Source organism: Cololabis saira, chromosome 2 (assembly GCF_033807715.1).
Source record: "Cololabis saira isolate AMF1-May2022 chromosome 2, fColSai1.1, whole genome shotgun sequence".
Taxonomy (NCBI): domain Eukaryota; kingdom Metazoa; phylum Chordata; class Actinopteri; order Beloniformes; family Belonidae; genus Cololabis; species Cololabis saira.
Genome location: NC_084588.1, coordinates 49851504 through 49876803, shown reverse-complemented (window position 1 = coordinate 49876803; position 25300 = coordinate 49851504). Strand labels below are relative to the sequence as shown.

The 25300-nt window shown below is 38.4% G+C and overlaps 1 protein-coding gene across 1 annotated transcript in view; it reads right to left on the bottom strand.

Moving 5' to 3' along the window:
• The window catches only part of LOC133456724 (multiple C2 and transmembrane domain-containing protein 2-like), an 87974-nt gene that overhangs the window by 39788 nt on the left and 22886 nt on the right, over positions 1-25300 (bottom strand). The window contains 6 exon segments of the mRNA XM_061735279.1: positions 5949-6119; positions 6710-6742; positions 10184-10298; positions 12582-12658; positions 14207-14349; positions 21169-21286. Coding sequence (XP_061591263.1) covers positions 5949-6119; positions 6710-6742; positions 10184-10298; positions 12582-12658; positions 14207-14349; positions 21169-21286 — 657 coding nt within the window.

The window sequence follows — 25300 nt, the reverse complement described above, 5'->3', positions numbered from 1 at the left end:
AAGGAAGGAAGGGAAGGAAGGAAGGAAGGAAGGAAGGAAGGAAGGAAAGAATGAAAGAGAGGAAGGAAGGAAGGAAGAGAAGAAGGAGAGGAAAGAAGGAAGGAAGGAAGGGAAGGAAGGAAGGAAGGGAGGAAGGAAGGGAGAAAAGAGGAAAGAAGGAAGGAAGGAAGGAAGGAAGGAAGGAAGGAAGGAAAGAAGGAAGGAATGAAGAAGAGGAGGAAGGAAGGAAGGAAGAGAAGGGAAAAAGGAAGGAAGGAAGGAAGGAAGGAAGGAAGGAAGGAAGGAAGGAAGGAAAGGAGGAAGGGAAGGAAGGGAAGAAGAAGAAGGAAGGAAGGAAGGAAGGAAGGAAGGAAGGAGGAAGAAGAGGAAGGGGAGAAGGAAGGAAGGAAGGAAGGAAGGAGAAGGAAGGAAGGAAGGAAGGGAAGAGAAAGAGGAAGGGGAGAAGGAAGGAAGGAAGGAAGGAAGGAAGGAAGGAGGAAGAAGAGGAAAGAAGGAAGGAAGGAAGGAAGGAAGGAAGGAAGGAGAGAAGGAAGGAAGGAAGGAAGGAAGGAAGGAAAGGAGGAATGGAGGAAGGAAAGGAAGGAAGAAGGGAAAGAAGGAAGGAAGGAAGGAAGGAAGAAGGTAGGAAGGAAGGAAGGAAGGAAGGGAGAAGAAGAAGGAAGGAAGGATGGAGAGGATGGGAGAAGGAAGGAAGGAAGAAGGAAGGAAGGAAGGAAGGGAAAGGTAGGGAGAAGGAAGGAAGGAGAGGAAGGAGGGGGAAGGGAAGGAAGGAAGGAAGGAAGAGGAGGAAGAGGAAGGAAGGAGGAGGAAGGAGGAGGAAGGAAGGAAGGGAAGGAAGGTAGGTTAGGATGATGGTTGAAGGAGAGTAAGGTAAGGACTGGGTTCAGTTGTAATAGTGTAGGATGTTGGTTAGTGTTGTTGTTGATGGTTGTTGTTTGTTGGTGGTTGGTTGGTTGGTGTTGGTTGTTGGTTGGGTTGGTTGGTTTTGTTGTTGTGGTGTGTGGGTTGGTTGGTTTGGTTGTTGTTGGTGGTTGGGGTTGGTTTGTGTTGGTTGGTTTGTGTTGTTGGTTTGTTGTTGGTTGTTGGTTGGTTTGGTTGTTGTTGTTGGTTGTTGGTTTTGGTTGTTTGGTTGGTTTTGGTCTTGGTTGTTGTGGAGGCGTAAATTTTAGTGGTATTTGGGTTTGATAGGGTGATTGAAGATTGTGGTGTTATGTGAGGGTGGGATGGAGAATATATGTGAGTGATATGAGGGTGGTGGGTTTATGGGTGTGGGTGGGATTATTATGATGAATAGGAGAGGGGGTGGGTGAGGATGGGTTTTATTGAGATGTGTTTATTAGGTTAAAGTGTGGTTGTATTGATAATGGTGATGGTATGGTAGTGGGGTGGGGGGGGAGATGATGGTAGGTGAGTGGAGGAGGGGTGGGTGGTGTGATTTTGTGGAAGTGGGTTGTTTTGGATGAGGTGGGAGAAGTATTTTGGTTTATGAGGATGTGAGGGGTAATGGGGGGGGTGTGAGACAATGGGGAGATGATGAGGTGGATGTTTATGGATGAGGGAAATAGATGAGAGAATAGGATAAGAATTATAGAGGTTTAGTAATGGATATGGGGTGTTTGAGGAGTTATGTGGTGAGGGGGTTAGGGGGGTTTGGTGAAGAAGATAGGAGGTTGGGGTGGTGAGGAGGGTGTGGTGATGATGAGTATGAGGATTATATGAATGATGAGAGGGTTAGAGATATGAGGAAAATATATGATGAATAGATGTAGAAGTAGATGGATATGGTTTGATGAAGATGAGAGGGGAGATTGTTGTGGGGTGGAATGGGGGGGGTGGGGAATGGGAGTGAGGTAGTAGGGGATAGTAAGAAGAGATGATGAGAAGGTTGAAGTGGATTGTAGGTGGTGAAGGGTAGGGATAAAGGATAGGTTGGGGTGGTTTATGGTGGTTGGGAGTGTGGGGTAAGGGATATGTTTAAGATTTTTGGAAATAGGTTTGGGGGGAGATAGGGTTTTTGGTGTTTGGTAAGGGGGTGGTAGGGGGGGGGGGGGGTTTGAGGTGGGGTGGGGGAGGGGGGGTTTGATTAGATATTAGTGTTGGTTGGTTGTTGGTTGTTGGGTTGTTGTTGTTGGTTGTTGTTGGGTTGGTTGTTGTTGGTTGTTGTTGGTTGTTGGTTGTTGGTTGGTTGGTTGGTGAAGGTTGTTTGTTTGTTTTTTTTTTGTTTGTTTTTTGGTTTGTTTGTTTTTTTGGTTGGTGGTTTGTTTGTTTGTTTTGTTTTTTTTGTTTGTTTTGGTTTGTTTGTTTGGTGTTTGTTTGTTGTTTTTTTGTTTTGTGGGGGGGTGATGGGGGGCCAAAGACTGAATGTGGTGATAGATTTATAGTTAAGAAGGTGGAGTTGAATTGGTAATTTTTTTATCGTTATCGGGATAGATGCAAGAAATTATCATGATAATTTTTTTGTAGTCCATACCGCCCATCCCTAGTAAACAGCACTGAGGAAACTGTAATGCCAAACAAACTCTTATTGAGGCATTAAGGGATTAAGAGGGCTGTCAATCAATCAATCAATCATCAATCTTGAGCTTTCCACACAGGCGCTTCAGTTCGCTGCTCTGAGAGACAACATTTACTCTAAAGCTGCAGCGTAAGGAGCAACTACAGTAATCTACAAGAACCCCCGGCAAAATAAAAGTGATGAAAGTGTGAAAATAAATGGAAAATCACATTAAAATAATAAATAATATAAATAAACTTGCCAAGAATTTAAAAGCAGCAGGAGACGATGAACGTCATTGGAGGAGGAGAGACTGGGACGTTCATGGTGAAATGAAGCAGAGATGCTGCGATTATAACGGCATCAGCTCTTTTATCGCTGCACTACTGAGGTCAGTACTGTAATGTTTACACTGAGAAGTGCTACAAGAAACTGTGATGCCATAAACACCTCTTATTCAGGCATTAAGAGGGCTGTCAATCAATCAATCAATCAATCTTGAGCATTCAGACAGGCGGTTCAGTTCATGCTCTGTGAGACAACATTTACTCTAAAGCTGCAGCGTAAGGAGCAACTACAGTAATCTACAAGAACCCCCGGCAAAATAAAAGGATGAAAGGCAAGGCAAGTTTATTCATATAGCACAATTCAACACAAGGTAATTCATAGTGCTTTACTTTGACATTAAAAGCGGCAAGACATAATTAGACAGTAAATAACAAATAAGATTGAATAAAATTATGAATAAGATGATAAGAAAAGAAGTAAAATAATAAAAAAGCATAAACTGTTAATGAAACAGTGTTTCAGTGTTTTGAAAGTGTGAAAATAAATGGAAAATAACATTAAAATAATAATATATGTACGTCTGTTTATGTTTTGACCGTATAGAAACGTAATTCTCGTCAGTTGTATGAAATAAGACCTGGAAACAGGCATTGTGGCATAGAATTGTCAAATTGGTTTAATTCACTGTACGAATAGTTACAGATTACTTTTGTAATACTGTATTTGACCCGGTCTTTGTACGTTTTGACCGTATAGAAACGTAATTCTTGCCATTGTAAGAATGAGATGTACCTGCTGTATTCTACTGCCCTTACTCTTTAACAACTTGTGCTTTCTATTATTTTACCTCTTTTCTTATCATTTTATTTGTTATTTACTCTTTAATTGTGTCTTGCTGCTTTGAATGTTCATGTAAAGCACTTTGAATTACCTTGTGTTGAATTGTACAGAGGTGTTTTCAGTATTCACATTCATTACTCAGGTAGAAGTATAGATACTAGAGTTTAAAAATACTCCTGTAGAAGTTGAAGTATCAACTCAAGTTTTTTACTAAAGTAAAAGTGTAAAAGTACTGGTTTCAAAACTACTTAAAATATAAAAGTAAAAGTAATGTAAGGGGGAAAAAAGCCATTGAAAATGAATGTATCTTAGTATAATGCAAATATATTAAAGAACCATATATGTGTACTATTGAGCATTAACATGTGTTTCAGAGAGCAGCAGATATGATGACTAGTTGCCTATAAGTATTGTAATGGTGCAAAAAGTCAAACTTCAGAGGCATGTTATCATTTAGACCCCGTCCACACGTAGCCGGATATCTGCGGATATCTGCTAAACCGGAGATATTTTCCTACGTTTGGACCTGTCATCCACATGAAAACGCAAATAAACAAAGGTTTAAAAAAACTCCGGGCAAAGTGAAGATTTTTGAAAACTCAGTTTATGTAGATGCGTGTAGACAGAGACAACCGGAGTTTTGCGTTTTCGAACGTCACATTATGCGCCAAAACAACAACAAATCTGCTCTGACGTGCAACTTTTGTTCACTACAGAACTACAGATGATCCAGCATCTGTTCTCCAAGCTATTAAATAAATGGTCTCTGCTCTTGACCGCCGCTTACTGCGTTACACCGACACAGAGCCTACGGCGTAGGGTTGCGTCGATAACGCGGCAGCTCCGTGGTGGGACACGGGGGGGAGAAGGAGACGCGCCTGCTGGGGAAGCGGAGCCGCGGAGGTGCAGCTTCCCCGGGAGCCGCAGATTATCTACAGGTTTGAAATGCTTATGAATGTGGTCGAAAACGCAGATCTTCGGTTACGTGTGGAAGGGTTTTTTTTTTTAAAACGATGTAATGTGGATGCAAATTTCTTTATAAACGGAGAGGGGGAAGTATTCGGTTTTAAAAATACCCGGCTACGTGTGGACGGGGTCTTATCCTAACCTTTATTGGAATGTACATCCAAGTTTAGTTGCAGGAATCTGAGGGAACGGATGTAAGAACAAAACTGGACAAGAACATCTGAAACAACCACAACCAAACTCACTCTATCCGGATGGAGCAATTTAACTGGATAGTTTTTTTTAGAGTAACGAGGCTGTTTTTAAAATGTAAGGAGTAAAAAGTACAGATAGTTGCGTGAAAATGTAAGGAGTAAAAGTAAAAAGTCGTCTGAAAAATAATTACTCCAGAGAAGTATAGATAACCAAAATTTCTACTTAAAGGAGCTTGAGGCTCCTTTTAAGAAATGAGACTCTCTAGCGCCACCCTTCACCACGACGGCCGTTGGGGGTACTGCAGCCAACAGCGAAGCCGGTGTCGGTGCTTTTTTTTCCCACCTGCTTTTTTTTACCGGCTCCCCGTACGTGATGACGTTCCGTCTTGTGATTGGCTTTTGACCGTACGTGATGACGTTCCGTCTATGATTAATAAATGTAATAAAGCAAATCGATAATTTAAAATGTCTATTAAGATCAAAATATTTAACTGCTTACTGCTATGCAGCAAGCAAAAGATTGTTTACCCTATACTGTATATAGTAGGCTATTATTGTTCTCAGCTCAATTTTATAATAATTAAAAAAATGTAACGTCAACTAAGCGCTCACTGATTAATCCGCAATTGCCAAAAAAGACGTTTTGAATGTGAAGACATGGTGAAAAACTACCTTCCTAGCTTAACATGGCAAAAAAATACCATCGCGGGGAAAAAATGCACACTTCCGGGGAAAATATTGCAGCCCGATACAATCTGGTACCCACACCGGCACGGGAGAACGGGGAGAACGTGCACGCAGCGTCATGTGACGTCACATCCACAGGACAGCGCGGGAAATTCGGGACCGAATTGCAGCACATTTTGCAGCACACAGCCTGTTCAAGGCAACGGAGAGATACACTAGAGGAATCATTCTTTTTGGTTTGGAACGCTTCATCTGACCTTATTACTAGAAAACTTAAAATGTATACGAATTTTTTTCATAAATCCTGCCTCAAGCTCCTTTAAGTAAGGTAACAAAGTATTTGTACTTCGTTACTTGACACCTCTGGAATTGTACTATACTATATCCTTATATAATAATAATAAACGGGGTAAAATGAAGCCAGAGATGCTCTAGGAACCAGTGCAGAGGAAGGAGGAGACTCTAACTCTATCTTGTACCTTGCTCTTGTACTGCTGCTCTCCCAGCCTGAAGCGGACGAAGAGCTGGCCGGTCTGGGCCTCCACCGGCAGGTCGTGACCCCCGACCAGAACCACGGCCACCACCGACGTCCACAGCTGACTCTTCTCCAGCGCCTCGGACAGACGGCCGATCTGAGGGGCCCCCCCCAGCTGGAAGAGAGGGTTAGTGGCTCGTGAGACGAGACGTACAAGCCCATGAACAAAACGGAGATGGAAAGTTTTAATAAAGTCAGGTGGAGCCGGCAGAGACAGAAAACATGAAGCACGACGGGAACCGAGCTGAACATCAGCAGCAGGTGACGCCGGCGACGGCAGCAAAGCAACATTTATCTCTCTTTTAACAAATGTGAAAGCAGATTATCATGTTTTTAGCATCGTGTGGTCACTGCTGACTGGTGACTAACGCAGCAGCTTCCAGAGAGGCGGAAGTTCCAGATTCTTACTTCACCTCCCTCTTCTCCTCCCTCATCCCTTTCTCTCTCATTTCTTCCTGCGTTAATACTGACTCCCCCTTTTTACCTTTTTAAAAAATATTTTATAAATTATTATTTATTCATCATTTTTCCGTATTTTTGTATTTATCCTATTTATTTGAATTGACCCTATTTATTTATATTTTTTATTATTTTTAATTTATTCTATTTATTTATTTAAATGTACCCTATTTATTTTTATTTATTCATTTATTATTTTTAATTCAGCGCTCATGCGGGCCAAATAAACGTCACTTTGAGCCTTACCCTACTGCTTCGTTTTCGTTTTTGTGGCCACTTCTGCCGTCAGGTGCATGCACGTTAGGTGCAAAACAGAACGACACTGGTTAGTAGGCTGCACTGCAGGTACAAACATTAAACACATAAATACCTAAATACATAAGTACAGGACTGTCTCAGGAAATTAGAATATTGTGATAAAGTTCTTTATTTTCTGTAATGCAATTTATTTTCATTTATTTATTTATTATTTTTAATTTATTCTATTTATTTATTTATATTTATTTATTTTGCTACTGTCTCTAAAATAACCATCATTCTAGGAAACCATCATACTCATACACACCCACATGTACGAAGAAATCTTACATTCAAACATCAAACATTGATTTTGTTGTTTTGTTTTTGTATTGCTTTATTTGTCTGTTTGTTAAAAAAAAAGATTCTTACTTTACAACTGATATGATTTCCATGTTGTCATAGTTGTTGGATTGTTCAGCATCAAGTCACATATTGCTTCACTTTTATTTACATTTTAATGTTGTATAACTTCTGAGTTACAAAAAATTATTCCCTCACGTCCCTCCATATTCAGTACAGTGAGTAAGTTTGCTGATATACAGTCTTATGTGGCCTTAATTTAAAGAAAAGTCTGCAGTGTTGCGGTTATTACAGCGTTTGCTGCCCTCTAGTGGCGAGGGACGGAAATGAAATAAAAGATTTATCTCAACCTGAACAGGTAACTCTGTCAACTAGAGGAAATACAGATTTGAGATCATTGTAGCTCAGATTCCACTGAGCTGATAAGGAGATAGAATCTCAGCATTACGGGATGTCCTTATTTGCTCAGAGGTCTTTTATATCCGGCAGATATCTGTATGATGCTGTATGATACTTTATTTATACAGCACTTTACAACAGCCTTTCCGTGTGCCAAAGTGCTCTATTACGAGGGAGTATTAGGGCCAAACTAAGACAAAAAAAATGGGAAATTACGAGAATAAAGTCGTAATATTATGAGAATAAAGTCATAATATTATGAGAATAAAGTTGTAATTTATGAGAAGAGTCTTAAGAGTCTTCTCCCTGTGTTAAAATGAGGAATATTGAGCATCTTGTGAAGTTATATTTTGGTATCGGTTTCACAAATAAGGAAACAACTGCGTCTATTTCGAAGAAGGAACCACAGACTTGGAAGAAATCTTTATGATCATCCTCATTGTTTCCTGAGAAACAACAAATCCTCTTCGAATGGCAGCAGATGGAACCACCGATAGCCTGGCAGTCGACCAGACAGCTGCTCTTCACAAAAGACGGATGTGCTCTTCCTGTTAGAGTTCTCATAAATTACGACTTTAGTCTCGTAATATTACGACTTTATTCTCGTAATTTTACGACTTTATTCTCGTAATATTACGACTTTATTCTCGCAACATTATGACTTTATTCTCGCAACATTATGACTTTATTCTCGTAATATTACGACTTTATTTTCGCAATATTACGACTTTATTCTCGCAACATTACGACTTTATTCTCGTAATACTACGACTTTATTCTCGCAACATTACGACTTTATTCTCGTAATATTATGACTTTATTCTCATAATATTATGACTTTATACTCGTAATATTATGACTTTATTCTCGCAATATTACGACTTTATTCTCGTAATATTACGACTTTATTCTCGTAATATTACGACTTTATTCTCGCAACATTACGACTTTATTCTCGTAATGTTACGACTTTATTCTCGTAATATTACGACTTCATTCTCGTAATATTACGACTTTATTCTCGTAACATTATGACTTTATTCTCGTAATATTACGACTTTATTCTCGTAACATTACGACTTTATTCTCGTAACATTATGACTTTATTCTCATAATATTACGACTTTATTCTCGCAATATTATGACTTTATTTTCGCAACATTATGACTTTATTCTCATAATATTACGACTTTATTCTCGCAATATTATGACTTTATTCTCGTAATTTTACGACTTTATTCTCATAATATTACGACTTTATTCTCGTAATATTACGACTTTATTCTCGCAACATTATAACTTTATTCTCGTAATTTTACGACTTTATTCTCGCAACATTATAACTTTATTCTCGTAATTTTACTACTTTATTCTCATATTATTATGACTTTATTCTCGTAATATTATGACTTTATTCTCGTAATATTACGACTTTATTCTCGTAATATTACGACTTTATTCTCGTAATATTACGACTTTATTCTCGTAACATTACGACTTTATTCTCGTAATATTACGACTTTATTCTCGCAACATTATGACTTTATTCTCGTAATTTTACAACTTTATTCTCATATTATTATGACTTTATTCTCATAATTTCAAGTTTGGCCCTAATACTCCGTCGTACTCTACAGCGAGTAATAGATAAAAAAAAGAGGATAAATAAGAGCAATACAAAACAATAAAATACAACAAAATCTAATAAGATAAAAGTGTAATTCACAACTACTGGGTGTTAAACGGCATCTTAAATAAGTGGGTTTTTAGCCTACATTTTAAAATGCCGAGGTCAGCAGTAAGCTGCCTCTCGGGGGGAGTTTATTGCAGAGCCTGCAGGGGGGGGTTTATATTTTGACCTCGGGACTTCCAGCTAAAGTTGATTGCTTGACCTCAGCGCTCATGCGGGCCAAATAAACGTCACTTTGAGCCTTACCCTACTGCTTCGTTTTCGTTTTTGTAGCCACATCTGCCGTCAGGTGCATGCATGTTAGGTGCAAAACAGAATGACACTGGTTAGTAGGCTGCAGGTACAAACATTAAACACATAAATACCAAGTACAGGACGTCTCAGAAAATTAGAATTTTGTGATAAATTTCTTTATTTTCTGTAATGCAATTAAAAAAAAAAAAAAAATGTCATACATTCTGGATTCATTGCTGATTATGGCTTACATATTAAGATTAAGATTCCCAGAATATTCTACTTTGCTGAACTCTGGGAACGATATATGAACATTATGACAGATGAAAGTGCAAGATTTGCCTGAAAATAACTTGTAAATATTGTGGAAAATATTTTTTTTTATTTTTATTTTTTTATTTCTGTTTAATTTATTTATTTAATTTATTAAATTTTTCCTCCCTGATTGGTTAATTCAATATATTATTTATATTTCAATTGAAAAAAAAATGTCTGAAAAACAAAAAAATGACATATTGTGAAAAAAAAAGATTCCTAAAATATTCAAATTTTTTTAGATAGGATATTTGAGTTTTCTTAAACTGTAAGCCATGATCAGCAATATTAAAATAATAAAAGGCTTGCAATATTTCAGTTGATTTGTAAGGAATCCAGAATGTATGACATTTTTGCATTACAGAAAATAAAGGACTTTATCACAATATTCTAATTTTCTGAGACAGTCCTGTAGACCGTAAACATAAGTGTTACTTCTGCAAAAAACGCATGCGGTAAAAGCTACTCCTGGCCTGCCGTACGTTGCCTTTCTTGCCGTCTCCGTTGCGCAGCGACAGCGTCATGTCCAGCAGCACGTAGCCCATGTCCTCCTCCAGGCTGTTGGGATCGTCCAGCGGCAGCGACAGCTCGCTCACCCTGAACCCAGGATGAGGAGAAGAGAGAAACGAAGATGAGTTTACTCAGACTAAACATTATGTGGTTTCACCGAGCACAGGAACTAAACCCCCAGACTAGCTGCAGCTCTGTGTGGGTTGTGTGGTTCATGTAGGCGGTGAAAACAGTGTGAAAACAGTGTGAAAACAGGCACGGCATATTGAAAACAAACATTTGCAAATACAATAATGAGGTCAATCTTTTAGTAGATCTATATCAAGATCACACTAACTCACTATTGTTACAGTCTAAAGCACTAAAACTCATGGATCTAGTGGCATTCCAATCTGCACAAGTACCGGTAATGTTTAAAGCAAAAAAGAATTTGCATGCCTGTTCACATGTCAGGCTACAATCTGCGCCTCTAATGTCCTTGCTACTTTATTATCTACTACTACCCAATTTTTTTTTTTGTAAGAATGTACTGCAGGGTTTTTTTTTCTCTCTCTGCACATCTATATATTATTTTGTAGAGCCATGCAATTGTGGTAGGGTTGGGGTTTAAAGGAGCCGTCTGTAAGAAATGTCCAAAACTGGTACTGCAGTCACTTTCAAAATATTGTTGAGCGGCGTGTACCCTCCCCCTCCTCCCCCCGACCAGAGGTTGCCAGGTAGGCTGCAGAATGCAGCAGGAACGTAGGCTGCCATGGCTGCCATAATTAGAGCCGAGCTGGCAACCCGGATGCAGAAACAATACTGACTTGGTGATTGGGAGATAGGTGGAGGGTGGAGCTTCAGAAACAATACTGACTTGGTGATTGGGAGATAGGTGGAGGGTGGAGCTTCAGAAACAATACTGACTTGGTGATTGGGAGATAGGTGGAGGGTGGAGCTTCAGAAACAATACTGACTTGGTGATTGGGAGATAGGTGGAGGGTGGAGCTTCAACATAAACATCAGTTGAGGGCTGCAACTCCTCTTTTTAAACTGGAATATCCTGGCTTGAGTGCTGTTGTCAGTGACATAAATATTTGAAATGAACATGATTTTTAAATGTCTGTTGACATATCGGGGTCATTTTATGATTCGTTTTATTATTGCTCTTACATACAGCTCCTTTAAAAAAAAATTATATCTGTGTTTTTACCATTTTGTTATTGCCCAAAAATACCAATAAAAAGTATATATATATATATATATATATATATATATATATATATATATATATATATATATATATATATATATATATATATATATATAAATAATAATAAAATAATAATTCGCTACCGGTTAACATTCAGAAATTATTCATTGGGAGGGAAGGGGGTTATAATTTAGGGGGGAAACCTAAACTTCAAATCTTTATTTGTGTGTACGGTACAACAAAAATAAGTTTTTGTGTATCAGTTTGTGGAATTAAACTGTGGAATGGTTTGAATTTGGAGTTAAAAGAATTTACAAACATAAAACAATTTAAGAAGAAATATAAAGAAATGGTTTATTTGAGGTTTAAAAGTGAAGACTGTGTTTAAAGATCACCAGATGTGTGTGTTCTGCTATTCTGTCATGTTGTCTTTGTATGTTTATATACTTAGATATACGTATTATATTCATATCATAGTTAAATTATATTTATAATAGAGCTAACATCTTGTATTAAACAGGTTATTTTTTGTAAAAATTATATATATTTATACAAATTAGTGTATAGTATAAAAAATAAATACAAACATATAATTTATATTTAGTTGTGGAAAGGGGGTGGGATTAAATAAGTTTATACTTCCTCCCACTCCTTTTCGAACATGTAACTTGAAATATGTGTTTTGACGTTTTTTTTCTTTATGTGGTGGAATGCCCACCTGGATTTGTTTTCTTATCTTTTTTCTTGTTTTTTATACATGTTCGAAATAAACGAAATCGAACGAATGAACAAAGTAGTTTTTCTTTTGCAAAAGAACGTTAAATAATTATAAGTTCTTGTTTTTTTTAAATGCTGCAGCTCCAACTCCGAGATTTAAAGCTGCAAAAGCTCAGTTTGATTTATCAGCTGCAACTAAAGTTGACCAGATTCATCATGTTGTCAAGAAACACAGATCTATATGTTTTAAACAGGCTGAAAATCCAAAATATAACTGAACTACTACGGATTTAAAAACAACATGTGCCTCGTATGTCCACCAGAGGGCGCCATTACACCCGTTTTTTCCCCCCAAACTACAAAATAAGTGCATAAATAAGTAAAATCAGAGTTTTTCTCATATCAGTATTGTTTAGTTTATAAGCTCTCCATCAGCTGGGCACATTTACCGCCTTACTTACTTGTCGATCTCCAGGTCGGTCAGCAGGACGGAGGCAGAGCCCATGAAATCATCAGTCGTCAGGTCCCGGTCGTAAACCTGACGACACAATCTGTCACCATCAAACACACTAAACAGGAAGCTATCGCCATGGCAACAGGCCGACTTACAGAAACCACTGAATGAGGGTCAAGTTGATATTTTGAAGATGCTAAAGATTTTCCTGAAACTGGAAAATCTATTTTTGTTTTCTTTATTTCCCAACCATGAAGATAAAACTGAGATAAGACAGAAGTTGTTGTTAAATAAATAAATAAATACAGTTGTTAAATAACATGGCGACTTCCTGTAAAAATGCCACTTAGACTTCCCTTCTGGTGGTTCTGATGCTGCACCAAGATTAAACTCTGAAAGTTGAGGCCTCACCATTCTCAACTGACTCTCCAGTCGGTAAAATATGTTTTTCACTGACCCAAAAGAATTATAATAAAAGGGTACGTGCCTTACTTCAAAAAGATATTGTTGCTACCCCTAATATTACTGTTTATTGGAATCGTTTCACAGATCATATTGATTGGAAAAAAACTTGGATGCTTCCTAACAAGTTTTTAATCACAAATACGGTTAAGGAGGTCTCTTACAAAATCATACATAAATATTATCCTGCTAGCCATTACATGCAGAAATTTAAAAACATTAATACGAACTGTTCCTTCTGTGATTTACATCCAGAAACAGTTTATTTATTCTGGTTTTGCTCACATTCAAAAAAACTATGGGCAGATATTAACAAATTTATTATTGACTCTTTCACTATAGATTTTAATTTACATTGGGAAAATTTTGTTTTTGGTTTCCATTGTTTCCCTAAGAAAGAAGAAAAATGTTACTTTTTGATAAATCTGTTTTTATTTCTTGCCAAATTTCATATTCATAAGAGTAAATTTTCAAAGAAAACCCCTTGCTTTTATGTTTTTCAGAAAGAAATGGAACTTTTAAAACCGTAGACTTGTGTAATATATGTATAATCTTCTTGAATAACGAACATCACCCATGGCACATGTTCTGTATTCTATTTGTATACCGTATTTTCTGGACTATAAGCCGCTACTTTTTTCATAGGTTTTCAACCGTGCAGCTTATACAAAGGTGCGGCTATTCTGTGGATTTTTCTTCCACCGCTCGGGGCGCTATAACCAGAATTAGAATCAAAACTAAGATAAAATAAATGCAAAGAAGAATACGCTACTTCTTCTTTAGCAGATAGAAGTAGAAGCAGATTTCAAACAGATTTTTAATTCCCGTTTTAATCAGCAAAGTTGCTGCCGTGTTAAAAGACACTGTTAGGAAAGGATCTATTTAGGTACAAACATGTACATCATTTACAGTTCAAAATCCTTCTGTACATGTAGTAAATATCTAATCTAACAACATAAATATCTGTGGCTTGCATATCTTTTTTTTTTTAAATAGAGTGGATGCGGCTTGTATATCTTTTTTTTAAATAATTTTTTCAAAAATAGAGCGGATGCGGCTTATGTGCAAGTGCGGCTTATAGTCCAGAAAATACAGTACTGTTCCTGTATACTATTCTGTGATAATTCTTTTAAATAAAGTTTATAAAAAAAAAAAACGGCCGGTCGTCACCTTGATGTAGATTTTCTGGTTCAGATCCTTCAGCGGCAGCGAAAAACTCTCGTTCCACGCAGGGTTGAGGTTTTTATAAACCACTTTACTTTTGTAGAAGGTTTTTCCGTCCAGTTTCAGTTTCACATACGGGTCACTGGTACCTGAACATAAATGACAATTAAAAAAAAGGATCATTTTACATTTTGTTGGCAGGTTCTGGCCTTTATGAGCCACACGGTTAATAATCAGAGGATTTTAACTGAAACTGCAGCTGTTCATCAGAAAAGGACACTAGGTGATATAATGTGATATGAATGAAACAGCTGCAGTTTAATCTGGAACCAACCTCACCGTTTCTTCACAGGTCGTCATCGTGGTTCAGAGATGAAACTGAGGAGTTTTTAGTCTTTACATCAGTTCTCTAGCAGCCATTTACTCTCAACAGACTCTTTCCAGTAAGACCAGTAACACCTCGTAGCCCCCAACCCCCAAACAACCACATCCGCCTGAAACTCATCCGATTTACCCTCCACTCTGAGAACCGACATATTTATTAACGTGAGATTCTGCGGGTTTGAGGTCGTTTCCACACATAGTTTCATTTCTCATGCTGTAAAGGAACAACTTTATAATTAAGTTTTAGTGAAGTTCTTTTTTTTTAATCTTTAAAAGGCACATTTTTGCTGCCCTTCTTTCAAATTATTTCTTTATTTCAAGGTAGAATATATGCAACATACAGTTAAAGGTACCAGGCTACTAATAACGGCTGTGGAAACCGATAGTTTGTCAATTTTATAATAAAATGTATAATTCTTTAATATTTGCTCATAAATAAGACTCAGCACAGCCTCATATCTTCACACGCTTTCTATAAGTGGATCAAGATTCTGATAAAGTCAATAAGAAAAGGCTAAAACCTAATTCCTGGAAACCGACAGTTTAAAGGGAATGATCAAATAATCACATTCAAGATCCCACACCCTTTGAGATTTAGTCTCTGGGCCAAAGTCCACATGTTTTTCTTTGCATTTTTACTAGATAAGTAGTTTTAATTATGTAATTGTGCTAATGATTATATAATAATTGTGTTAATGACCCGAAGGCAGCCGGGCCCAGATGAAATGTATGAAACCCTTCGGGCATTTATGGAAGTAACGATTAGTTTCTTTTTTATTTTCTATTTTTATTTTTTACATACACATACATATTATATTATTTATTATTATAAATACATATTATTATTAAATATTATTATTAAATATTATTATTATTATATTATTATTATTATTATTATTATTATTATTATTATTATTATTATTATATTCAATTAATAACTAATAAATAAAGTAAGAGAAGGGGGTAATGAATTAATTAAATAAGTAATGTAAAATATAATAATAAATATCTATCAACATCACAATCCTCTTTGAACATGCAAAGTAGTAAATAATGGCGATCTATACAAAGATCTCCTTGCATATTTTTAGTTTCCTTCCCATCAGAGGAAGTTTCCTCTTTTCTGTGTTTCCTCCACCGGACCTGCAGCTGATGTGGTTCATGTGTTTCCTTTTAGAGCCTCTTTCTTTAACCTCCCAACTGAAAACTGGATCTTTACCAACATAACGTGACACGGCCCAACGCCAGAACCTGCCAGAATGAAATTTAAGACCTTTAGGTTAGACCTTTTCTTTATTTATATCCATGGAGTGAAAACACAGACTGACTTGAGTCAAAGCTTCACATAAAGTTGCTATAAAGCAATGCCACATCAGATCATTTTCATCACCAAACAAATGATTTCATCTACCACTTTTACCTGATTTGCTCCATTTTTAACATTTTTTTAGGACTTGTGAGAAAATCTTGTGACCTTAAATACTGCGGTCGTGTTCTGGGGCCTCATTTATAAAGCTTGCGTGCGCACAAAACAGGGCTTGAAAGATGCGCACGCCACCTTCTACACAAAGTTTGGGATCTAAAAAAAAAAAAAACGAACCAAAAAATGTGCGTATCTTTACGCAAACCCTGATCCTAGCGCACAAACATTTTGAAGATATGGGGAACTGGAGACGCAGGCGGTGAGGTGGGGAAATTAAGCAGATTCATGTCATACTTTTAATGTCATCGCATATCAGACTTATAGATTCATGTACACCCAAGCCGGTGTTCTGCCGAGGTGTACACATAGATCTATGTGGAAGCATATTCCTGCTGTTAAATCGTCTATTTGCATGAAAAAGCCCTTGAAAAAAAAAGAAACTGAGATAAAAGAAACGGGGATCGTACGGTAGTATTTTCTGCCGAGGTCGGACACCTCGGCAGAACAGTGGACACACATCTCATTCATCCCGACACACAGCAAAAACAGGCTGCAGGTGGCGCTGCGCATGCTCAGCAGGCTCATTTATATGCAAATACAGTCGCCAGGTGCTTTGCATTGACCATTCTTGGTAAAAAGTGGGTATTTGTAGTATTTGTTTACAACATGAGCTGTTACAATTTCTTTCTTTTTTTGCACTTCAAATGGATATTGAAAGCCCCATTTGAGGTATTTATTAGTTATTAGTTATTTTGCAATAATTATTATGAAATTATTACTTCACTAATTATTTTACAGTCATATAATTCAGGCCGCAGATCAAAAAATGTTTGGTAATTCTTCCCCACGATGTTTCTGAAAGCAGTTCTATCAGCATTCTGGGAGCTGATTGGTCCTTACAGCATCATTAGCTGCAATACTTGCTGTTGAATCTCAATATAATACTAGTATTAATATGTTGCAGAACTACAGTCATATAATTCATGCAACAGCTGAAAAAGCAGTTTTAATAACACTAACCCAAATCAATATCAGAATCGAATCAGATTGAATTAAATCTTGATAATCGATTCTGAATCTTAAGAAATTGGAATCGAATCGATTCTTGACATTTGAATCGATACCCATCCCCTATTGAATTGAGTTGAATTAAATATCAATGCTACGTAGAAAATATCCTCCACTTTCAGGACTAACTGCATATGAACCTGCTTCTGTGTGAAGCTGCCGATCAAAACAATGACGCAGCTTTTACGGCTTCCGTGTGGGATAATCTCATCAAACAATAAAAAGAACAAGAGTTTACACATGTGATGTGCTGCTTTACAACGAGCCGACGGTGTAAACCACACCCAGGGAAACCAAATCCTCCCCCTCTTTTTCTAATATTATCTTTCCAGCGAGTCTGCTTGTACAAATACAGAGTTATGAGAAGCAGAAACATCTGAATATGCAGAGCGTGAAAGGGCCGTGCGCCGTGAATGCTGGGTGAATGCTGCGTGAATGCTGGATGAATGCTGGATGAATGCTGGATGAATGCTGGGTGAATGCTGGGTGAATGCTGGATGAATGCTGGATGAATGCTGGATGAATGCTGGATGAATGCTGGGTGAATGCTGGATGAATGCTGGATGAATGCTGGGTGAATGCTGGATGAATGCTGGATGAATGCTGGATGAATGCTGGATGAATGCTGGGTGAATGCTGGATGAATGCTGCGTGAATGCTGGGTGAATGCTGGCTGAATGCTGGGTGAATGCTGGGTGAATGCTGGGTGAATGCTGGCTGAATGCTGGCTGAATGCTGGGTGAATGCTGGCTGAATGCTGGCTGAATGCTGGGTGAATGCCGGCTGAATGCTGGCTGAATGCTGGCTGAATGCTGGGTGAATGCTGGGTGAATGCTGGGTGAATGCTGGGTGAATGCTGCGTGAATGCTGGGTGAATGCTGGGTGAATGCTGGGTGAATGCTGGGTGAATGCTGGGTGAATGCTGGGTGAATGCTGCGTGAATGCTGGGTGAATGCTGGGTGAATGCTGGGTGAATGCTGGGTGAATGCTGGGTGAATGCTGGGTGAATGCTGCGTGAATGCTGCGTGAATGCTGGGTGAATGCTGGGTGAATGCTGGGTGAATGCTGGGTGAATGCGGCGTGAATGCGGCGTGAATGCTGGGTGAATGCTGGGTGAATGCTGGGTGAATGCTGGGTGAATGCTGGGTGAATGCTGGGTGAATGCTGGGTGAATGCTGGATGAATGCTGGGTAAATGCTGGGTGAATGCTGGGTGAATGCTGGGTGAATGCTGCGTGAATGCTGCGTGAATGCTGGGTGAATGCTGGGTGAATGCGGCGTGAATGCGGCGTGAATGCTGGGTGAATGCTGGGTGAATGCTGGGTGAATGCTGCGTGAATGCTGGGTGAATGCTGGGTGAATGCTGGGTGAATGCTGGGTGAATGCTGGCTGAATGCTGGGTGAATGCTGGCTGAATGCTGGGTGAATGCTGGGTGAATGCTCCGTGAATGCTGGGTGAATGCTGGGTGAATGCTGGGTGAATGCTCCGTGAATGCTGGGTGAATGCTGGGTGAATGCTCCGTGAATGCTCCGTGAATGCTGGGTGAATACTGGGTGAATGCTGGGTGAATGCTGGGTGAATGCTGGGTGAATGCTGGCTGAATGCTGGGTGAATGCTGGCTGAATGCTGGGTGAATGCTGGGTGAATGCTCCGTGAATGCTGGGTGAATGCTGGGTGAATGCTGGGTGAATGCTCCGTGAATGCTGGGGGAATGCTGGGGGAATGCTGGGTGAATGCTGGGTGAATGCTGGGTGAATGCTGGGTGAATGCTGGGTGAATGCTGGGTGTGGCTCCGACAGGCTCCGATATGCAGTCTGGAATCTGACCCGGGCTGTTACGGGAGCTGCACGGCTAAACCTAACGCCCAGGTGTGTTTCTGCAGAATCAATACGGCGATGTGTAACCAAACAGATATATCTGGCTGGCGTTAGTGACACAAGGCTGAGTACACAAGGAGATGTAAACGCAAACGGGGAAGAAAACTAGTGTTTTCTTTTGAGTTCAACCATTAGAAGGCACGTTTTTTAAATGCATGTGATTGATCAGCAGCAATTCATGCTGCAACATGAGCACGGGAGTGAAATGAGTGAACAGTAATGAGCCTTATCATGCTGGGAAAGCAAGGAAAGGGAATGGCACACCTTTCCTCAGTGAAAACAAACCTGGAGGCAGAAAGACGTGCTGGCAGCAACTGCAGGAGGAGTGAAGGAAAAGCATCTCCACTAGGCCTGTGTTGAAAAAATTGATTTCCCGATTCTAAATCGATTCTCATTTTAATTCCTAAAAATCGATTTGCATGTCTAAAGATCGATTTTTTTCATCATTATATTACAACTTTTGGTATTTTTTGTTTATGCCCAAGAAAAGGAACGTTTTGTTGGACACGAGAATAACTGGTGCCATGTTTTTGCCTTTAAATATGTTTAAAGGTGTGAAAACATTAAAGTTTTCAGTTATAATTGCATAAATTGTCTATATTTAATTACTTTATATACTGTCTTGGGGTTTCTTTTGCATAAAATGCTGAAAACCAAATTCTCATAAATGAAAAACTGAAATAGACCGAAAATGGAAAAAATAAAAAACGGAATGTGGGAAAAACTAAAAGCGATTTCATCCGTCTCTGTTTCCTCCCTGGATCTGTTTGGTAATTCTGACTCACAATGTTTCTGTTTCAGTTCTATCAGCATTCTGGGAGCTGATTGGTCCTTACAGCATCATTAGCTGCAATACTTGCTGTTTAATCTCAATATAATACTAGTATTAATATGTTGCAGAACTACAGTCATATAATTCGTGCAACAGCTGAAAAAACAGTTTTAATGACACTAACCCAAATCAATATTGGAATCGAATCAAATCAAATCGTGATAATCGATTCTGAATCTTAAGAATCGGCCCCCAGCCCTGATCTCCATGATGCAGAAATGAAGGTGATTGGGACTTTACCAAGGGTAGCTGCATCACGGGGGGAAATCATGGGTTGTTTGTGTAGATATTCACTATGAATAAAGTTATTTTGTATTTACAGTAGGAGTTAAGTTAGAGAAACTGCCATCCTCACTGTTTGTTTAGGTTATGTGTTAATGTTTAGTGTTTAGTGTTTAGTGTCACTGGTCTGATCAGCCAGTGTTTAAGTTCCTTGTGTGTGTTTGTTCAGGTCAGTTCAGTCTGGTGGCTGTTATTTATTTTGACCTCTTTCTTGTTATTTTGGCAACAAAAACCCTCTTTTTCTTTAAAGTCTCTGTGTCCTCGTGCTTAACTGGCTTGGTCCCTCACAAAGTCCACGTTTGAGACAGTAGTTGCAAAGGGTTTTATCCAGGTGTTTAAAATTATGAGTATCTTCACACAATTACGTCACTTTGAAAATGGACGTACTTTGCTTCAAACAACTTTAAACCCTAAATGGAGTCAAAAGTCTTGACTTTGAAGACTTTGATTGCATCTTGATTGTTTTATTGTCAATCCCGAACATAATATGCAATCAAAATTATTCAAGTTCCGTTGCATTTTAGGTTCATTGACTAAAAAAAACAACAACTAATTAAACCCAAATAGTATGAATTGTTAAATTAAACTATTATTACAGGGATTTTATCCAAATTCAACACCAACTCCTTCTTTTAATGACTACTGCAGTCTTCTGCTCAAATACTGCTGCTGACGCTCGAGTGCACGTTAGAAATACGGCTGCGTTGCTGGAGAAGATCATCCTGGAGGCGTGAACGTCCCTGGAGATGCTCACGAGAGTTCACGAGTGTGAAGTTAAAGTAACAGCCGTCTGCAGTAGCAGGATAAAGACCCCCGAGAGGAATGAGGACCAGTCATTTTCTCTTGAATTTGGAGAAACCACATGTAATATCAGTCGTGTCTTCACTGATTGATTTATAGGAAACAGCTGCTGCCAATAAACCTCATTTGCAGTAGGTGTAAATACATTTTGATCGCACATGAAATCTCAACCACTGAATATCTTTTCTGGCACGGTTAACATAGTTCAGTCAGATTTCCTTTTACCTCAAACCAATTTCCTTGTTCTGAAATTAAACGGTGTTATGACACCGCAGGCTCAGATTTAATGTGCGTCTCTTACCGCAGCGGTCCCTGATGACCAGGTTACGTCCCTCCTTCAGGTTGATGGTGAGCAGGAAGGACCGGGCAGGATCTTGGATGTTCTCCGTCACATTCACCGCCTCCCCGGCCGGCTCGCCCTGATCGACAAAGAGTTCATGTTCACAAACTCTACAGAGTCTCCACAGTGTATGAGAGCGGGTCAAAATAAGATTAATGGGGTTTTTTTTAATGCACAAGTTGTATTTTCGAACCAAAAGTTTGCAAATGATTCTGTTATCGTCGATAGTGATGATGAAGTTAGCCACGGTCAGGTATTTGATGATTTTATATCTTGCTGTGATGAAGCCTTCCTTCAAATTAACGTTTCTAAAACAAAAAGAGGTTTGCATTGATTTTAGACGTAAATCCCCAGTTCCTCATTGTAGTTATTCTTCACAACCAGCCAGTTGAACTAGTGACCAGTTACAAATATCTCGGCACTATAATTGATAATATGCTCAAATTTGATGTGAATTGTGATACTTTGCTTTGCAAAAAAGGTCAACAACGCCTCTTTTGTCTGAGGAAACTCCCTAAATTCCAGGTAGACAAAACGCTGATGAAAATGTTTTATAGTGCTGTTATTGAATCTGTTATTTCATTTTGTACCATTTGTTGGTACGGAAATCCTGCCAGCAAGGAGAAAACCTCCCTGGGGAGAATAATTGTGCGTGTTGCTTCTAAAGTTGCTGGGGTGAAGTTCAGCAGTCTGGACCGAATTTTTAATTCTCAGGTGCTTAAGAAACAGCAGAGTCCATTCGCTGGGACAATACTCACCTTCTTAACCAAGAATATAAGCTTCTTCCCTCTGGCCCAGGGGTCGGCAACCCGCGGCTCTAGAGCCGCATGTGGCTCTTTAACGCCGCCCTACTGGCTCCTGGCTCTGCTTTTTCAGAAATGTTTGACCTTTTTTTCCTTTTTTTCCTTTTTCTTCTTTTTTTCTCTTTTTTTCTTCCTTTCGCCTTTCCCGATATTTGGACTTTTTTCTCGAAACTGACTTTTTTTCTCAACATTTCGACTTTTTTTTCGACTTTTTTCTCGAGATTGTACTTCAACATTAATTTCGACATTTCGACTTTTTTCTCAACATTTCGACTTTTTTCACTAAATTTCAACTTTTTTCTCGACATTTCAACTTTTTTCTCGACATTTCAACTTTTTTCTCAACAATTCAAATTTTTTCTCGAGATTGTACTTCAACATTAATCTCGACATTCCGACATTTCGACTTTTTTCTCAACATTTCGACTTCTTTCTCAACATTTCGACTTTTTTCTCGAGATTGTACTTCAACATTAATCTCGACATTACGACTTTTTTCTCGACATTACGACTTTTTTCCCGAAGTGCATAATGAAAAAAAAAATCTTCCCCCAGTTATAACTAATATAGAAACATGCAGCATGTGTTGTCTTCATTCTTATACAAGACTTTTCATTTTTCGCGGCTCCAGACATATTTGTTTTTTGTGTTTTTGGTCCAATATGGCTCTAAAACATTTTGGGTTGCCGACCCCTGCTCCGGCCTAACTGTTCCGCCAGCTACAAAAAATAGATACAAACTTTCCTTTGTGCCTCTCTTTCTCCATGAAGGCTTTGAACGCTGCAGAGAAGAGGAGGTGATTGTGGTTTAGAACCTGGTCCATGCTGCCACCTGTGCTGTTGAAAAAGTCTCCCTTTTTATTGTTTCTACCTCCTTGTGTTCTGTTTTCTATGAACTTGGTGCATGTGATGTAGTTTTTCTCTGCTCGCATCATGTATGTTTTTATATCTGAACGTGGCTGAATGATTATATCTGCTGAAAACCTAATCGCCCTTCAAGGGACAAATTAATAAAGTGAAGTGAAGTCTTATTTATGTCACCAAGAAAACGTGCTCAGATCCAGAGGTGTCAAAAGTATTCACATTCATTACTCAGGTAGAAGTATAGATACTAGAGTTTAAAAATACTCCTGTAGAAGTTGAAGTATCAACTCAAGTTTTTTACTCAAGTAAAAGTATAAAAGTACTGGTTTCAAAACTACTTAAAGTATAAAAGTAAAAGTAATGTAAGGGGGAAAAAGCCATTAAGGACAAAAGCCATTGAAAATGAATGTATCTTAGTATAATGAAAATATATTAAAGAACCATATATGTGTACTATTGAGCATTAACATGTGTTTCAGAGAGCAGCAGATATGATGACTAGTTGCCTATAAGTATTGTAATGGTGCAAAAAGTCAAACTTCATGTTCATGTTATCATTTATCCTAACCTTTATTGGAATGTACATCCAAGTTTAGTTGCAGGAATCTGAGGGAACGGATGTAAGAACAAAACTGGACAAGAACATCTGAAACAACCACAACCAAATTCACTCTATCCGGATGGAGCAATTTAACTGGATAGTTTTTATTTAAAGGCCCAAATGAAATAGAGTAACGAGGCTGTTTTTAAAATGTAAGGAGTAAAAAGTACAAATAATTGCGTGAAAATGTAAGAAGTAAAAGTAAAAAGTCGTCTGAAAAATAATTACTCCAGTGAAGTATAGATAACCAAAATTTCTACTTAAGTTGTACTTTGTTACTTGACACTTCTGCTCAGACCTATTATTTTATCCTCCCGGGTAATATCACGTTACCTCTGAATCTTTACTCTGAAATGACTGTATATTTAGTCCATAATCTAAGTGCTGATTAATCAAAGGGTCAGGAACTGATCCCTGTTCAGCATTTCCACCACAAACACAGATCTTTGGTCTTTATTAAACATTCCTGTCTCCTGGGGACTGGACTTCACGATGAAGGGGGGATTTGCTCCAGCAATGCCCTCCTGCAGGACTGCTCTCATACTTTAACCCCACAGGGGTGTTAAAGCCGTCCCGCTGATATAACCAGCCTCATCACTTTAAACTGGACGATGAAAGTTTGGTCTCACCTCAACGATGGAGCACATAAAGCTGATATGTCATACAGCTTTACCTTCGGCTGTCTAAAGTCAACACAATAAAGATGCAAACAATAACAGAGTGTATTCTTCTCCTATTTCCTGTTCAAACGCAAATAAAACACTCAGCAACGGAGGCTGGGATGATGATTTCAGATAGAAACCTTCATGAGAGGAGACTCTGGTCCTCGTATTTGGGGAGATGTGAGTCTGACTAGGCCTGTGTTGAAAAAATAGATTTTCCGATTCTAAATCCATTCTCAAATTAATTCCTAAAAATCGATTCATATGTCTAAGATTGATTTTTTTTCATCATTACATTACAACTTTTGGTATTTTTTTTGTTTATGCCCAAAAAAGGAATGTTTTGTTGGACACAAGAATAAATGGTGCCTTGATTTTGCCTTTAAATATGTTTAAAGGTATGAAAACATTAAAGTTTTTAGTTATAACTGAATAAATTGTCTATATTTCATTACTTTATATACTGTCTTGGGGTTACATTTGCATAAAATGCAAATTCTCAAAAATTAAAAACCGAAATAGACAGAAAATGGAAAAAATTCAAACAGAATGTGGGAATAAATAAAAGCGATTTCATACGACTCTGTTTCCTCCCTGGATCTGTTCGGTAATTCTGACCCACGATGTTTCTGAAAGCAGTTCTATCAGCATTCTGGGAGCTGATTGGTCCTTACAGCATCATTAGCTGCAATACTTGCTGTTTAATCTCAATATAATACAAGTATTAGTATGTTGCAGAACTACAGTCATATAATTCATGCAACAGCTGAAAAAACTGTTTTAATAACACTAACCCAAATCAAAATCGGAATTGAATCTAATCTTGATAATCGATTCTGGATCTTAAGAATCGGAATCGATTCTTGACATTTGAATCAATCCCCAGCCCTAAGTCTGACAGGTGTATTTGTGCAGCGTTTGCAGGGAAACGGATGCCATGCCAAGTCTAAACTAGTAAACTACATGCCGGAGCTCAGTTAAGGGACCAGGAGTGAAGCTGCGATGCAGCTCCATCCTCCACCGGCCCTTCGTTAGGACCTGGCAACCTCCGGACCAGCTAGGGGGAAACACTAAAGCCTAAATGATGAATAAACCATCCAACAAGTCAACTTTGCTCTGTGCATAAAAGTAAGAGATGAAATCTCAATAGCAGGAAAACCCTGA